Source organism: Aquila chrysaetos, chromosome 8, assembly GCF_900496995.4.
Source record: "Aquila chrysaetos chrysaetos chromosome 8, bAquChr1.4, whole genome shotgun sequence".
Classification (NCBI taxonomy): domain Eukaryota; kingdom Metazoa; phylum Chordata; class Aves; order Accipitriformes; family Accipitridae; genus Aquila; species Aquila chrysaetos.
In genome coordinates, this window is record NC_044011.1 from 22,907,813 (window position 1) to 22,926,259 (window position 18,447).

Consider the following 18,447-nt stretch of genomic DNA (forward strand, 5'->3'; position numbering starts at 1 on the left):
AGAGCAGGTGCTTGAGCAGAGCTGTGGGTTATATGAGGTGTGGGCTGTTAGAGGAGGTCAGTTACACACCACATTATAACAGAGGAATCTTGTCACAGCTAAGTTTAATCTTTGAAAAGATTTCCTCTCCTTCCCCAGCCTAAACAGCCTCTCATTTTTTTCCAAAACATCAGAATAATTTCTTTAAAAGTTGACATTACTTTTTGCACATACCCCATGAGGAAAAAACACCTCTCTGGATGTGGCAAGAAATTGTTAACAGCCCTGATAGCATCCTGTACCACCTGACAGGTGGACATTTTACATGGAAAATATGTTACACATGAAAGCAGAGCTAGACTGACTCATTTAACTCCCTGGCAAAGGCACTGCCAAAACCAAACTCCCCACTGGAACCAGTGCCCCTGTGGCGTCCCTGGCGCTCCAGCTTCTGAAGCTGACAGTGAGACAGCTGTTAGACAGGGCAGTTACAGTGTCTTTTGTCAAATATTCTTGTTAAGGAAACACCTATAAAGGGTTTATCATGCCTGCTCTACTTCAGGAAAAAATGTTTAGGAATTCTCCTTCCTGGAAACATTGCAAAAGCTACCAACTTTCCACCTCTGCCTTCTCTCCCACGCTATCTGCAGGCATTAGTGTATTAAAACAAAAACAACCAAGACAAAACAGCAAGTAATGAAAGAGAAAAAGAGCACAAACAAGAAGCCTGCAGCACTGCCAAATTATACAACAGCGATTCCCACTGGGGGTAGCTTGGACAACTTGCCTCACTGAGGCCAGCGGGTCTGCTGACAGCACTTGGAGGCTCCTGCACCAGGACCAGCACCAGGACCAGGACCAGGACCAGGACCAGGACCAGGACCAGGACAGGGCAGGCAGCCCCTGTAGGCAGCTCACCTGCACCCTCTGTAGCTTTCCCCGCCACCACGCTCCAGCCTCTGGCCACTGCTTCCACCGAAGCTAGTAGGGATGGAGCGATTCCTAGCAGCTCTCAAAATCAAGCCTTTGACTCAATGTAACAGAGACAGCCTCAGTTTTCCCACAAATAATTGTCATGGGAGAGAGGATGGCTTGCCTTTCATTTTTTGTAAAATAGCACCTGCATCTATGCCCTGAAAAATCCTGACTCCTACCGTCGCAGGCTGCCATGGGTTTTTCCTCTCCGCTATTTCTCACCGCAGCTTGCTCACAATTTACAAGAACGGAGCAATGCCGCATGTGTGTGCTCCGTGCCCTAACTTTAGCTGACGTAGCAAACACTTGAAATCACCCCCTTCGGCGTGCCTTCTCTGTTAAAAACCTGTGCCTGTGAACACCGGAGAGAGAAGGAAAAGAGACACAGGGAGGAGAGAGACCCTTTAAGCTAACGGGTAAGGAATGTGCATCGAGCTGCGCGTGGACGTCTGATGTCTCCAACTATTTGTTAAAAGGCAAAAGCAATACTTCCGACAGACGGCCCTCCCCTCGCCTGCAATAGGCTCCCAAGAATAGCAACAGCCTGTGTCACTGCAAAGGGCAAAGCCTTCTGAAATAGCAACAAAGTTGTTCACAAACCACTTTGTGGTTTGCATTTGGTTTCAGCCAGCTTCGGCAACTTGTTGCCATGAGGAAAATAACCTGCGCTTTCCTCGCGGGCTGGGGAAGGACGGCTGCCCTGTGAAGTGCTCCCGCCCCAAGGTGCAAAAGGGGGTGGCAATGGTACCTGGGCAGAGCACGGAGGACCTCGGCCAGCAGAACCAGACGATGAGAGCAGGGGAGGATGAGGAGAGCAGCCGGGGCAGCCGCCGCCGCCACCTCCGCAAGCTCCCGGCTGCAGCAGGTAAAGCGGCAGGAGCCGAATGCCAGCTGTTAGCCAGCAGCAGCGTGCCCGCGGAGCTAATGCTCGGGGCTGGGGGAAAACAGCCCCGCAAAGCCAAGGGGCTCTCCGGGCACGCTCTCTCAATTTCTAAAAGTGCGAGAGGGGGAAAATGTGAGTAAGGAAGGGGAATGCTGGCTTCAGTTTTGAATGAAGTTTATGTGATACTTTTCCCAAAAGGCCTCGGTCCCACTGTTCGTGCATGTGCTGTCTGTTGCATAAATCCCTTTCCTTTACGAAGATCAGTCACCTGAAAAATCGGAGAACCCGCTGCCATCTAAGATAAGAACGGTGCTCCGGTCCTTGCGTGCTCGGGAGCAATTCAGCCCTTTTCACTCAAGTGGAGGGAGGCCAGGCAAGCACTGCACCTGCTCATGCAGGGGCAGAGTCCAGGGTGGGGGGACGGGGACTCCCTCCTGTCTTTTCTTCCCTAGCATTTCAGGAAGAAACAGGGTTGCTGTGCTGATGCCCTGAAAAATCAACTGTAGATTTTCTTCTGCAAAAGATTTTTGAGTGCTGAAGCTGAATTCCATAGTTCTTCACCCTTGCTGTCCATCCCAGCCAGTTTTTCTAAGTTACAGCATGGTTTTGCATCTCTTTCATCAATGATAAGATCAAGGGGAAAATGACCCACAATCATGACATTTCTCACCCACAAGACAGCTGTACCCAAACAGGAAAGCAGGGTAGTAAGCCAGAAATGACTGTGTCCCAAGCAGGTTTTGTTTACTTAAAAATGAATGAACTGACTAACCCGTGAATGTTCATATACCACAGGCACAAATGCTTTGTTGGAGTGTAATAGTGATCAGTCCAGCAACATCTACTGATACCTGGAAGCAGAGGTTAATCAAGAACAGAAAGCCAATCGGTGTGCAGACATATTTAACATTACCTCAGGGTATGGGGGGAGCAATGCAGATGGTTATAAGATAGCGTTATCAAAGGGAAGCACAGCAGTTATAATAAACAGACAGCAAAGTTACTGCAGCACAAGAGCTACAGTTAGAAGAGTACGTGCAAATTACACGCTTGGCCTTACCCTCTGAAATTAAAGCAGTAACCTGAGGAATTTATAATTACCTAGCTAGGAATTAAAGGAACTTTTTGATTCTTACTGGAAAATAACAAAACAAAACCCAAATCCCATTTAATGTAATGAAGGGCCAGGCTGCCTGCTGACACAATGAAAATACATGGCAGAGCACTAAGAGATGGAGAGATGGCTAGGGTGGGTCTGCGCAGGATCTGTGTTCCCTGGCTTTCCATCAGTGCCAGTGGGGTTTTGTTCATGAAATTTTAATATTACTCACACAATACATTCATCGGGCTTATGCTGTACAAAGTATACAATGCCTCCCACCATCACAGGAATTTAGATGTGTGAAAATGTGCGGTACATTAGCTTCCTTCCGCCTTTGTTTTTAGTTCAATTTACAAAATATTTGGTTTGGGTTTGCCTTTCACACTTGGGTCGGAGGAGCCATATTTGTCAAATGATCATGATCCCACATGGCCCTGACACTTTTGGGGTAAACTTGGTATTTTCTGAGGTTTTCCAGCTCTGCTTGCAACATAACCTTGTCCCAAAGCCACCATTTGTTTCATCCCATAGGGTCTTGTTGGGTAACTGTTTTAGATCCCATGCCAGTCTTCTAGATGGGCAGTTAGATCAGATGTATCCTAGCTAATAGGGGAAATGCACCTATTGAGCAGCTACTGGATCTAAAGAAACCTCAGGCGTTAAAATAGATCAACAGGGTAACATAGAACTTTTTATACCAGACAACTGGATGAGACAGAGAAAGTGACTGTGACAGTTCACCAAAGATCATGATGGCATGAAAATGGGATAATCACCTTTTGCAGGAAGACAAACCATGATTTAATTATGCAGCAATTCCCAACACATGCCATTAAATATCTATCCTACAAAACCATGTGATCCACACACTATACACTTTAGCAAAATACTCCTCTAAAGACAATTTGGGGAATTTTAAACACTATTTACCTGTAAAGGCAAACTTTTTGTATGTCAGACAGCACTCAGATGGAGAAGAAATATGTCGTTAAAGATAGCTTAAATTTTTCAGATACAGATGCTGTAGTTTTAAGATTTATCATGGATAAAAGTTGATACCTTGTTCTACTGAAAAAGGGAGATTCCATGCTGTGGATTCATATCTATGCAATGCACTCGACTCGTCGTGATTTTCTGACCTATGCTTATTAACCAAGGGTTGACAGAGCTTGATTTCACCTTCCAAATATCTAAATAGATCAAAGAATCCCCAGTGATTTAAAGAACATATATATGACCTTCCAGGAAAATACTTTCCTTCCCTCCCAGACTGAGACATTTCTCACCTCAGATTAAATCGAAGTCAACAGAAGAAAGCACCATGTTAGTAGAGACAGTTGACCCCACTCCTATCAAAACAGATGTATTTGCACAGGTTACATAAAGAAGTAATCTGTCCCCCCACTCCGTCCCACTAATTTTCTGTACGCACACTGCATGTTCTCTTAGGAGAAAGAAAAACTACAACACAGAAATCTCAGTGTCTGGACTCATGTGGAGCAGGGTACTGATGAGATGAGCTGGAAAGGGCTCCCAGGCACCTTTCCCATAGCTCTCCTGCACGTGAAGTGGGCGAAGAGTGGTGTTTCCCAGCTCAGCCTGCTTGCAGATCTTCCCTGGCACAGATCATTTATCCATAATGCCCATAAAATACACACACAGAACAAATATTTTGCCTTTGGAAGGACTGTATTTTCCCAAATATGTGCTTGAAAATAAGTAAAGGGGCACAAGCCTACTACTTGGCCCCATCCAATCTCATCAACAGTACACTGCTACACTACAACTACGCTTGGTCTCCTTCTCAGGAACCAAGCATAAACATTTCCAGCAAATGTTCTTAAAGATAAGTTTGCTTGCCAAGTAGTTCTGCTTTTGACCTGAGTAACAGTTGTGAGAAATCATCTTGTTTATGTGGGGAAACTAGAGAATAGACTTTCCAATCACTTGTCACACACCAGCCACACACTCATTAGCCATGGTGTTTGTTGCAGACAGAAGGAGAAATTTCTCTGGAAGCCATCATTAAAATATTTTATTCCCCTGGGCTGCACACTGCCATGTATTTTGCAGACATCTCATAAAAATAACTGGAATATACATTTTAAGAAGCTTTTTTTTAAAAAAAGACATGCCTAAGAACTGCCAACAACATCATTAGAAGTGACACTTAAAAGGATTGTGAGTACAACTACTGCAACATGCTTTATCTGGAAATGTTAAAGCAAAACATATGCTGAAGTCAGAGGGAATTTTGTCTGGAGGAAGACCATGAAGGAAAACCAAGAAGAGATTTCAGGGTTTAACTCAGCAGGCAGTTCTGAGCAGGCAAGTCTTAGGTACAGCAGTTACAACAAAACCCCATAGTGATAGAAGGATGTTTCTCAGCAGAATAGTGCCTGTGAGGCACAAGAGATACCGAGTTAACTGCCGAGTTTGCTGCTGCTAATGCAGAAAGACAATGTGTCTCCCTTTGCATTGCATCAGAATCTGCTTTTCATTCAGGGGTCTTCTTTAGTTACAGCCCTCTGCTATTTCTATACGACTGTGGGTGTTTGTCATTGGATGTATGAACAAGGATACCAGTTGACCCAGTAAGAACAAACCAAAGAAACATTAGACATTGTTCGAGCTGCTGTACTTGGAGAAGCAAGAAATATATGGGCTTGAGTGCTTCCCTAGCAACTTCCCAGGTGTCCAAGCTCCACACCCAGCTTGTACAGCCTCTCGGATTAAAAGTAAATAATCACTTCGGTTGCTCTGATCTGAGGACCACAGGCTGAGGAGAGCACAGCCTGGATTGTAAAGAACAGTGGTGATGGTGGACTCCATCAAGATATTTGACTTGGCACTGTCATTTTGAATCAGAAACTGGAACCATACAAAACTGACGGTTGCACATTTAAAGAATTAAAGCTGTGCAGGACACAGACCTCAAATTATTAATAGGAGACACTGCCCACACTGCTGTGTTTCTGGTGGAGAGCCTTAAACTCAGTTTTTGTCCCTCTGTTACTTAATGTTTTTTCTCAGTTGCCTGCAAGAAGATAATAACAGATTATTTGTGGGTGATAAAGGTGACAGTTGATTAATAAATGGGATATGTCACTGGCTGAATGCAATTCGGATGGCTTGGCCTGCTGACTGAGAGTGAATGTGCTGTCTGGGGTTCCTCTATGCTAACTTTAGACTTCTGCATCTGAGCAAGCCACACAGATTCCTTTTATAGGCAGTGGAGAGAAATAGGCATCTGACCTACTTCAGACATCTAGAAGTGCCTATTTTTCACAAGTGGTTACAGAAGAAATCTAGAGATGCTGTAGATCTCTCACAGTTAGGTAAGTTGAACCCATCCTATGTGTTTTAATACAGACAAACATAAAGTGATTTGCATTCCTAGCTAGGATGCAAGAAGGCAGGCCATATTTAAAGGAAAGGCAATGCCTTGGAAAGAACCCAGTCAGAAAAGAAGTTGGTTGTCCTGGAGGATAACCAGCAGAAGATGAGCTCCTGTACATAGCTGTGACAATCCTTAAATGAGTAGAGGGGGAAATGTCTACCAGGAGCAGGACAATTATATCAAGTTCCTATCTGGCACTGTGCAACCACTGCAGGAGCACCAGGTCCGGCTCACAATTTGTTGAAGAAGTTGATAATCTGGATAGAGTTCAGAAAACAGGGCTTTGAATACTTAAGGGACTGGTAAACTTGTAAAGCCTCACAGGCTAAGTAGCTTATCAAGGAGAGGTCTGTGGGATGACTCGATGACAGGCAATAATTTTGTACTTACTGAACATAACTAAGTGCAGGCAAATGGAGAATGGGATCTGATGGCTGGAAGCTGAAGTTGCAGAAACTAAGTCTAGAAATAATTTACAGATAATTTACAGTGAAAGCAATTAACCATCGGGACAACTTATGACTTAAAGTAATTGGCTTTCAACCACTAGCAATTTTTAAATCAAAGCTGAATATTTTAAATGGCCTAGTTCAAATAAAATGTCATTTAAACGTGTCTGAAGGATTATGCTGTGCTGTTCATGAGTGTCAGACTGGTTGACCACAACAGTCTCTTTTGGCATCATAATATATAAATTAAAGCAAAATCTTAGGTTCAGTCTACATGGCTCAATGACGTAAAACCCAAAGATATCCAAGAAAGCAGGAATATCAGCACTGAGCAGTAGTTTGGGCAGAGCACTATGATCAAATTAGCAGTGTATCTTCTGATACCCAAGCTCATTCATTAAGCACAACACTGTGTTGTTACCAGCCCTGATTTCCAGCCAGGAATCATTACTAGATTTTCCAGATCTAGTAATATACAGGAACCAGGCTAGTAAAACATATAAAGGGGAGGGAGAAATTAGGTTTTGCAATGATAAAATGTATATTACATGCATGCATTGGAGGATGGAGCACATGTAGCACCAGGCAGCTTAACCGGAGTCAGTAGTACTCCCAGTGAAGTGCTGTTCAGTGTGTCAAAGAAATACAGCAGGACCTTGCCCTAACCCATGCACTAACCTCTGTTTAAAATAAGTGCAATGATCTCAGATACTGCAGACATAAAGGAAGAAAAATCGTTAGACATAATACAGACATGGACAACAACAATATAAAAAAAAAAAAAAAGTTACATCACCAGAGCATTTTGCAAATTTGTATCTGACATTTTCCTCAAGCTGTCCCACCTCCATCACAATATATCTACCATCTACCCCTACCTTCCGAAAGACTTCTCACAGTACTCCTATTTCCCCTGTGCCCTTACGGCCCATCATAACAAACCCATGTGTTTTTCGCCAGTCTCTCCTCTATCTCTGGTTTGCCAGCCACCCAAGCCCAGCAGCAGAGTGGGCTGAGGTGCGCCAAGTGCACTCAATAGCTCGGGGCTGCTGCTGCTTGGCTTTTGCTTGGCTTAAAGGGAGCGAGCCGAGAGCCAGGTAGTAGACCTAATAGACTTAATGGGCTTACACGTCTCCCCTGGCCCTGGAGGCACAGCTTATATTCACACAGTTGTACTCTGCTACCCTCCAAAATAACCCAGCCTCCTGTGGCGTATAGCCACAGGGTGTAATGCTGGGAAATGTTCGGAGAGGTGAGGTGGCTTGGGGCACAACCATGCCAGCGACCATGCCAGCAATTTAGTGGGATACATGGCCACATGCCAGGGACTGGGCCTGCACTCTGGCACTGTTTATTTTAGTAGTGCAGAAGTACTGCTAGGGCTGCCCTCCTCCTCTCTTTTCACAATCTGCTTAAGAAATGTAATATCCTCTGTCAAATGGGACTGATCCTTGCCAATGTTCTCAAAAGTTATTGGCAAGGAACTCCAAGCAGCCAGTATGATCAAAGAGCCTTAATGCCTTAGAAAAATAAGCTAAAAATAAACAAAGTCTATGTATCATTTTCAATTAGACCATATACTACTTTCCAGCTGGAAAGTACTTGTTCCAGGAGAATTAACTGAAATACGGACTCTGTTATGCTGCAAAAGCTACCTCTCCTCAGACACGTCCTATCTCTCCAACTAACCGGAAAATCAGAAGTCAATTTACTCTTTCCCTAGTTGTGTGGCAGCCAACATCATGATGAGAGGAAAATCATGCTGGGAGAAAGAACACGACCAACAATAACAAACTGATATATTCCTCAAGGTTTAGGGTGCAAAAGGCTTCACAGTTAGTAGAATGCGATCAGTCGACTCTATCTTGCAACAATAAACAATGAATTGCAGTTGTATAAAATGAGTTTGTTTTAAAGTGGACATTCAAAGACATATAATCTCCATTTGGTTTATGTTTTCACCAGCTGTTTTTTATTCCTGACATTGTGGCTGTCATAAACTATGTGAAATATTTGATCCTGATATTCGGAAGAATCTGAGATTAGTGATGAGCAAAGCCCAGAAAGTTCATGAATTTGTACCTCAAAGACTGGTTTCCTTAGAATATCCCAGCTATCTGGATCAGCCTGGTCCTCAGGGGAAAAGTTTCCATTTGGCAAAAAAACCCTCACGTGTACCAGCAGCCTTCATGGCATCCTCAGGTGAAGCAAAGGAATTAGTAAGCGGCAAGGGAAAGCTTAACTTGTTACTTATTCAAGTCAAGGTTGAAGCAATTTGGTTGGGAAATTACTGCTTTCCTTGCCCGTGGTACACTAGTTAGGTGGACAAGACTTTAGTACAGGAAAAACATTGAGAACGTCTCAAGGCAAAAATTGCTTTCTTAACAAAAGGTTGTATTGTCAGCGTTGCCTTTTGCAATGATATTCTGAGGCAGAAGGTTTAATTATTTAGGACCTGATCAAAACCTTTTTGATTTCTGTTCAGGAAGATAAGGAACCCAAAAGCATTAAAATTAAAGAGGGTTTTATATGAATTAAAACAGTTTTTTTTTCTTTTCAAAAATAGCCTTTTATGTCACCACTGCTGCTGGGTTTGTATGCACCTAACTGCTTTTCCTAAAAGTTACAAAAAGATTTTTTGGACTGGTATATCAAAGAAAGTTATTATTAGTTGTCAGAATGTCGCAGAAGTCACACTTTCAAGTTTTTGTGTTTTTTCTCTTATTTCAGGCTGTGGAACATTTACTTTTTTATCTTCTGCCGTTGCTGCCATAAGTGGACTTCTGATGGGTTATGAGTTGGGCCTTATCTCCGGAGCTCTTCTTCAGATGAGCAGCATATTAGCACTCTCTTGCAAAGAGCAGGAAATCGTTGTAAGTTCCCTACTTTTTGGGGCCTTATTTGCATCCCTTATTGGTGGATTCCTGATAGACCGATTTGGAAGGAGACTTGCTATTATTATTGCATCTTCTTTACTTGTGTTGGGGAGTCTGATTTTACTGCCTTATGAATCGTATGGGATATTTATTGTGGGACGGATTGCCATAGGTATTTCCATATCATTATCATCAATTGCAACATGTGTGTATATTGCTGAGATCGCCCCACAGCACAGAAGAGGCCTCCTCGTATCATTAAATGAACTCATGATTGTGATAGGCATTCTTTTTGCCTATATTTCAAATTATGCCTTTGCCCGCGTATCTCATGGCTGGAAGTACATGTTTGGCCTCGTGATTCCATTAGGTGCTTTGCAGGCTATTGCCATGTATTTCCTTCCTCCAAGTCCTCGGTTTCTTGTCATGAAAAATAACGATGAAGCTGCAAGAAAAGTACTGGAGAGGCTACGGGAAACATCAGATGCTACTAAAGAACTTACTGTGATAAAGTCTTCCCTGAAAGATGAACATCAGTATAGTTTCTTGGACCTGTTTCGTTCAAGAAACAACATGAGGGCCCGAATGTTGGTAGGACTCACTTTAGTCTTTTTTGTGCAAACAACTGGGCAACCCAACATTTTATTTTATGCATCAACTGTTTTGAAGTCAGTTGGGTTCCAGAGCAACGAAGCTGCCAGCTTGGCTTCTACTGGAGTTGGAGTGGTTAAAGTGGTCAGCACAGTCCCAGCCACAGTTTTTGTGGATCAAGTTGGAAGTAAAACTTTTCTGTGTATTGGCTCTTCTGTTATGGCAGTATCGTTGGTCACTATGGGCTTAGTGAACCGTAACATATATGTGAATTTCACCAATGTTTGTAGAAGCCAATCTCCAGAGGATTTCTTTCTCCAGAGACCGGGAAATCTCACTGGTGTCACCAATGGGAGTCTCAAGGACCTCTTTGCTAGCATGGCTTCACCAGAAAGATTGTCATTTGATGCGCAGAGAAGCCCAGATGTTGCCAGGATGGGAGAACTGAACAGGACTGCCCTGGCAGGAGGCAAAAGCACAACAGGGTCTCACATGGAAAGTGGGGAGGTTCCCATTGTCCTGAAATGGCTCTCACTGGCCAGCCTGCTTGTTTATGTTGCTGCATTTTCCATAGGTCTTGGACCAAGTAAGTGTTTAATTTTTCTAATTCTTTGTAATGGTTTACTTACAAGTAGATTAAGTGCTGGGATGACATGCCAAGCTTGGCATCAGGCAGTTCCCAAGGTGGGTAAAGCAGTGTTTTCTGCTAATATGCACTGGTATTGTCACAGACCCTCCTGGTGGGCCTGGGGTGTGCTTTTTAGGAGGAGGTCCTGCCCATTAAGGTCAATGGCCTAATCTCTCTTCAATTCAGTGGAATTAACTGCTCCTCTTCAGTGGAGTTAAGAACTGCTGTGAGCTTTTGTACAGCAAAATTATGGGACCCCTGACTATCTTTCCTCTTCCTAGTGTATTGTGTCCTTACATTGGGAAGTTAAGATGTAGGCATTTGCTGCTGCTGACTCATAAACCCAAGATAATCATAAGCCCGAGACCTCTGTATGGTATGACACCATCAAATCCATGAAATGCCACATGCCTGAGTCCTGCAGAGGGTGTGGCCCCCTGACTATATAATAGTCTTCAGATATCAGAAAGACATTCAAGGTGTCATAGTTCATGAGCAAACTGTAGTATCATCACCACTACCTGTGCTGAACAGCACCAGTGGAAGAACACACAAGCATGTCACTGTACAATCGAGGTACTGCTGCAGCTGCCATCACACTTGCATGGTTCCTGCTCTCTCCAGAGGAGAACATGTTTGCCGTTCCCAGGGACTAGCAATTAAATCTCTCCATTTTGTTTTCTTTTGTTTTGCTTCAATAGCACTTGCGTATTATTGTACTTTGAAGGGATTGATTTTTTTTAGCCACACTGCAAAACCCACATGCACAGAGTCCATTATTTATTAACGGACTTTATGTGCTTTTGTGCCCTGGCTCAAACTTGCCTTGCAAACACACTGTACTACTGCTGCACTATTATGATAAAAAGCTTGCCACAAGAATACAACCCAACAATTGCACTAACAGCAACTCCCCTGCAGTATTTATTTAATTTAAACATTACTCACTGGTTGAGCAGCGTGAGATAAGCATTCATTGCCAGGGCAGCAAGCTTGACTGTGTTATTACAGCGTTATTCCCTCCCTTGCAGATCATCTTGGGGCTGGATTCTGCTGTCAATGACATAGGTTCAAAACCAGGGGTGCAGCCCTGAAAAGAAAATGTAATTTGAGCTTTACTTGGGTGTTTCAAACCCACATTTAATGACCCTCAAGGCAGGGGCACGTGTTTAGGCTTGGCCTCCTGTTGAAAGCTTCTTTCCTGTTGACCTGGTTGTAAATGGGTTCCTGGTCATCTAATTTGGCCTAATGTGAAGTTAATGATAATGACGTCTACTTCCTTGAGGGCTACAGAAACTGAGGTGTGTTTGCCAGGCTAATCAGAGAAGTCTTTGAGGCCTGTGCTTGTTTTCTGACCTCTTTTTTGACAAGAGCACAAATGCTCTCAAACAGCAAATGGGAAAGAACAGCTACCGTCTCAGCTCCAACATGTTGAAATCATGCATGATAAAGACATGGTAAGGCAATTTAAACTGGCGGGTGTGTTTGTGTAGCAAGCGAAGGCCAGGTCTAGGAGAGATACAGGTATTTCAAACTGCAGTTAATACTTTCAAGACATTTCCATGCCTTTAAAAGTACACTATTCAGTTAAAATTGACAATGTATAGAAAATGCAAGAGTCAGAGAGAATCAAGAGGTTGTTGGAATCTGCAAAAGATCTATTGTGGTTAAATAGTCTGGGTTGGGACATGAGGCTATGATTTGTGTCTTATATGCAGCCTTCAACGTCTGCTGCTTAGAGTCCTAATCCTTGAATGCGTTTTAAAATCCTAGCTTTCTTATCCTCAATGTGCCTTTCTGAGTGTAAAGAAAAAACCTGTTTATAACCTGAATAACATGTTTATGTTATTCATCTCTAAATCTGGTCTGTGGTCCAGACCAGACCGTTAGTCATTGTCAACTCTGCAACGGCAGGGAGGCATCGAGGCTGGACTTGCTGGCTGCTGTGGCCAAGCGATGCCTGGGCTCCTGGGGACAGAAGCACTGTAACCCCCGCACCTTCATATTTTCAATGCAAAAATCTCATACTCCACGCAACGCCTGCCCATCCTGCTGGCTAAGGTGAAGGCGGTGCTGGGGATGTGTCTGTTTGTAACCTACAGATCAAATCAGCCTCTTTTGGACAAAGAGCAGAGAGGATCTTGCTCTTTTCCCTCCACCCCACAAGGCCACTTCTGGAACAAACTCACCCACTTTATTTTGAGTCCATGCTGCATTATGTTCTGTGGGGGTAAAGGAGACTCTATTTAGTGCCATTAGGAAAATGTCACACTCTTCATAGGGCAGATCATGCAACCTGAGCTCTATCATCTTTTTTTAAATTACTTTGGCCTTTTTTTTTTTCTGTTTCTTTTTTGGCATTCTGGTCAAAGAGCTAGTTACAGTCCAGATTTGCATATAAATGTTGTATTTTTCCAGGATTTCTCTTTTGTCTCCAAATTACATGAAGTAGATGGATTTTTTAATGAACTAAACATATGCTAAATATATTTATTGCCATTTATCAAAGCACCCAGGCAGCACAGTGATGGGCACTCAAAAATAGACAGTGAGAGATAAAAGCCATTTTTGCATTATAAAAGAATTCACAGAGTAGCAAGCATCTGCTTAGTCACTTTTGTGATTCTGGGGTGCTCTGTATTTATATCATCAACACTTAGGCAAGATAAAAGGAGTATTTCTGCTGCTCTGTTTCAGATTAATTATGTTTGATGAACTGCGATTCAACTGCTTGTTCACACTCAATTTCACACAATTATGAGGATGTTTGGTAGGTGCAACAAATCAGTGTTGCATCACTTCGCAGAACAGCACATGCCGTCTCTTCAGGGGTGTTTGCAGAGGTGTTTCAAGGCAGTTATTAGCTAAGGGGACTTGACACCCAGCTTTGTCTTGAGTTACCTTTGTCTGTGTATCAGAAAGGTCAAATGAGGATCAACTGTTCTCACCAGGGAAAGATGCCTGCAGAGCCCAAGAGAAACCTCTCTCTGTCTGCCACATGAAGGGTGAGGAGTGCGAGAGAGGCTCTTCATTGTTTGCAAGGAGAGGCATTCGAACCTCCTGTATGTGGAGGGGGGGACAGGAGACGCCTGAGCCTTGCAGAAGTGCTGCTATGCCTTGCACAGGGAGCAGTGAGTGCAGGCTAATGTGTGGAGGTAGATTACCAATTCGTCACCCAAGCTAAAAGCTCACTGTGACCCTGGAAATTAATTTCACACAAAGGACACACAGAGAAATTCTAGTCAGGGCCATGACCATGCATGACCACTTACTAAATGACACAGTGTTAACTGAAATAGTTGCAGAGCATCTCATTTGCCAGACGCTCTGTTCAAATCACTTGAAGGGCAAAAAATTGTGGTCCTTTCTTATAAAGAGGTGTCAGCTCTTTCACTCATCACTGTTGTGCGGTACAACATGTTGAGATGCAGGAACCAGGAGAGCCATACTCCTGCAGTATCAGACTTATTTTCCAAAATAAGGCTGTAAATGTGGGACTCTTGGGGTTGGATGGAGCATATGCAAGAGAGTTCTCTTGGTTAACAACTGTAGGGCAGCTCTAGCCTTTCTGAAACAGAGTAGATGCCCACAGCCCTGCTGCTTTCCTCACAGACCTGATGAAAAAATTCAGATTCAGGTGTCAGATGGCACCCATTACCAAAGATCTGCTTCTCTGCCCTGATATCTCCTTTTGCACCATTTAGGATCAAAGACTAAATAGGGACAACTTCCCTCCATATTTTCCTATATATGCCCTGAGTGAGGAGGTCTCACTGGGTGATCTCACCAATAAGTAGCCGAAAGAGAGGCAGTAGCACCATACACATTAATACAGGGATGCAGTGTGGTCTAGAGGCAATCCTCTTTATTGAATAAAAATCAGAGGGGCTCCAACAAGTCCTGGGCTGAGAAGCAAGTAATGCAAACTCAGTCTGGAGCCAACAGAGCATCCGTTTTCCCAGTCTAAATTTGTTCTAGCAAATAAAAAGCAAGTAAGCAAAGCAGGACTGGGGCAGTACCTCTTTACACATACTGTGGGAATGCAGTTCAAGGGGATCCATGCACATCTCAGGGATTTTTTGCTGTGGAGTGGGAACACTTGTTGAGAGGGGCATGTCAAATGTGTGCCTTTGGACTGCATGTGTGGCATGGGTGCCTTGCACAAAAGAGCTCTTCCTCCTCTGTCAGTCCTTTAAACACATTTCTGTATAACTGCAAAGGTGGTTAGGCAGTTGGCCAATGAACTTTGGGATAATCTGCTGGTGCAAATCACATCAGCTCCGCTGGTGTCACACGGCAGTTCATCCTGAGCGTGCGGATGCAAATCAACAAAAGCACCTGCAAGTGGGACTGAGGCGCAGTTTCCTGACTCGAATCATCCTCAAAACCATTTAGATGCATAAAGTCCAAAGGTATTTACGTCTCTGCCAACCTGGGACTGAAGATGTTCTATTACTGCATGTCCTAGAGCAGCTGCCAGCTTTGTGCGGCTCTCCAAAGCCAAAGGCCAAACTCCCAGAGCTTTTTTCTTGGAGGCCATCACAGGCTCCTCTTCCAGGGGAATTCTCAGAGCTGCAGGGATGCCCTGTCCCCAAGCACTCAGAGCCCACTTTGCACACACTGTGGCCACAACACACCAGAGGCAGATCAGTGTCTGCAGCTGGAGAAATGTCTTCTGGGTTTCAGGGCTTGGCACAAAAAATACTACATATACCCATCCACATAGATATAAAATCTAAAAAATATTTTTAACATATTTGTGGTAGACAAATAAGCGCATAACAGGGTCTTGGAGGAGGGATTTAGAACTTACTGCAAACCCTGCTTTTCCACATAGCTGTTACAGTCCCATTGAAGCACAGCTCCTGTGAGTGGGTGCTTGTAGGACTGGCAGTACTTTGGTATTGATTAAAAATTGTTAAATAGTGGAATTAAATACCCATGGGAAGCCTTCTCAGAGTGGGATATTATGCCCTCTGTTGCCATCTGCTAGCCTTAGCCATCAGGTGAATATTTCTGATTGGAAAAACTGGAAAAAATTTACATGCTCATCACTCCATCCACAGCAGTATTTCCTTTTAACTTCTGAAGTGAGCAGGTTACCCACAAACCAGGGGACTGGCTGGCTGTGGGAGCACCTTGCCAGTGCCCAGGGCTGTGAAGTCCAGACCTGCAGTGGATGCAAAGCATGTCTGAGGACCGTGTACTACTAGGGGAGGGTGAGAACAGGACTCACAAAATGAGGGACAGTTTTGGGGACAGTGGTTCCCCCCAGGGTGACTCCCTGATGGACTCTCAGCCACTGACTCACAGCCACCTCGGACTGAAGCTCCTCCTGCATTTGGGCACCCCCCAACATCTCCTTGCTCTCTGTGTGCAGGTGCAGAGGCACATACAACTGCCTGGCTGAGGTTAGCAGGCAGATTCAGAGCTGTTGGGGCAGGCTCAAGAGAGGGACGGACAAATCCCCACCTGCATCCACACACGTTAACAAACCAGCAGATTGTGGTCACTACAGTCACTTTCTTCATCAGGAAATCTGCTCTCACAGCCAAGGCTCAGAAGGAAAAATGGCTTCCCTTCTGAGTTACCTGTTGGTAAAGACTTTTTTGTCTCTGCATTCCATTCAGCTTTAACCTAGATGCTTGGGCCCCAGGTTTGAGCACCCATGTGATCCTAGCGCAGGGAAGGGTGGCAGGCCACCAAGCTGCCCTTGGATTACTAGTTTCACACTAGATGAAATTCCTCCCACATGAGGGACCTGGGACTGCAGCATTGTGTCCACTAGCCTGGATCCCCCCAGGAAGGGGCAGTGACTATGGTCTCCACGAAGCCCTGCTGCAATGCACCATCTCGCTGTTGTGGGACCTCTCTGTGTGGGTCGTCAGTCCTGTGAGAAACAAAACCCATTGCAGGGAAGTCCGTGAAGGCAAGCCCCTAGTGAGGGCAAATCTTAGAAGCAAATTTTTACTGATGAAAGACTAGTTTGTGATGAGAGACATTCGTTTCTAGTGTAAACGTGGGCAGATTTGCCCTATTGAGTATATCAGAGTTAAATTTATATCAGCTTGAATGGATGCTTTAAAACTGAGCTAATTTATACCTAAAATGGAACAGATGTTTCAACACGTTTGGAAATTTAACTGATGTGGGAGCCAGATTCCTCAGATAATCTACAAAGGGAAATATTCTCCCCACCTAAGGGGGGGGGGGGTTCAGACCCCTGCTCTCTGACCTCTCCTTTGGTGCAGCCTTCCTTTGCTCACTGGCTATTGAGGGAGTTTAGGGTGATCTCCTAGGAAGCTAAATTAGGCTGTGTGATAGCAGTCCACATATAACATGCTTTAACTTTTGGTCAGCCCTGAAGTGGTCAGACAGTTGACTAGATGATCATTGTAGGTCCCTTCCAACTGAACTATTCCATTCTGTTCTGTTCTGTTCTATTCTATTCCCATGTAGAAACCCACTTGTTTTGTCTACATCTTATTGTGAGTTGTTGAAGTCATTTAATTGCAGTTTTAAACCCATGTTGGGGCAGTGGGCAAGATGGAAGAAGGATCAGGCAAGAAGGATCAAGGAGGATGGAAGAAAGCTCAAGGGTTCACAAGAAAAGTGAAATCCACGGAGGTGAGGAAGGAAATAAATCCCTCTTTCAATACATCACTGTCCTTCTTATGCAATCTTATGTGGGCTGTGGTGGTCTTTCTTTATGTATTTCATTGGATTAAGCAAGCCAAAACCCAGAGCTGGAACATTCCCCTTGACTTTGCTCCTTTGATTCTTAGATTAAGAGGCTACCTCAGTTAAAGCATGATTCTTTAGCACGGTTAAATGCAGAACCTTTTCTGTGTCTTTCACCTCAGTCACTAAATGCATCTGTAACAAAACCCGAACAGCTGGTTTTGCATATGACACTGAACAGCCCAGGGACTCGATTACAGAAGTCATATCTTTTGCCACCCTTATGATCCAGATTGCATAGGACTGCTTTTTCTCTGCCCCCAAATGCTCTTGGACTTAATCTTGACCACCAAATGCTCTACCTGAGGGAAAGAGAACTGTTAGTATGGAAATTCTGACCCTCCATGGATTTAGTTGGTTGTTCCTGTGTTTTGTAATACTGTGAGCTGGATGGCCTTGCGCTCGCTTAGAAAACACTGGTAAAAGATAGGGATGTCTAGAATTCCATCGATATCTTTGATGTTAGAGCAATATTTCAGGCTTTTACAAAATGTGGTTATTGTATTAATTTATAGGGCACATGAATTTGATGTTAACAGGCATTCATGCTCAACATTGCCTTGCATGACAAATGTTTGCAATCTTTTATTTTTGAGCTTCTAGATTTTGCAGACCAGCTATGTCCTGGCCTTAAATTTCACATAAATGAGCAGCATCAATTTTATGTTGTTTTGTGGTTTACTCTGAAAAATGAGATAGTGGTGGGGATTAAATCAAGTGCTCAAAAATAAGCAAGTACTTAAATGCTTTGTTGGATCTGAACCAGGATAATAAACCTTGGAAATCTGCATGTTTCACTGAGGATCAGTATAGGAAGTCCTAT

The 18,447-nt window shown here is 43.8% G+C and overlaps 1 protein-coding gene across 2 annotated transcripts in view; it reads left to right on the top strand.

Annotated features, from left to right (window-relative positions):
* Positions 1-1,271: 1,271 nt before the first annotated feature.
* Positions 1,272-18,447, top strand: part of SLC2A12 (solute carrier family 2 member 12) — a 35,037-nt gene continuing 17,861 nt past the window's right edge. The window contains exons 1-2 of one of the 2 annotated variants that reach the window (XM_030023299.2): positions 1,272-1,819; positions 9,519-10,841. In XM_030023299.2, coding sequence (XP_029879159.1) covers positions 1,696-1,819; positions 9,519-10,841 — 1,447 coding nt within the window. In that variant the 5' untranslated portion in view covers positions 1,272-1,695. The remainder of the gene's footprint in view (positions 1,820-9,518; positions 10,842-18,447) is intronic. The other variant, XM_030023298.2, reaches the window with a different exon arrangement.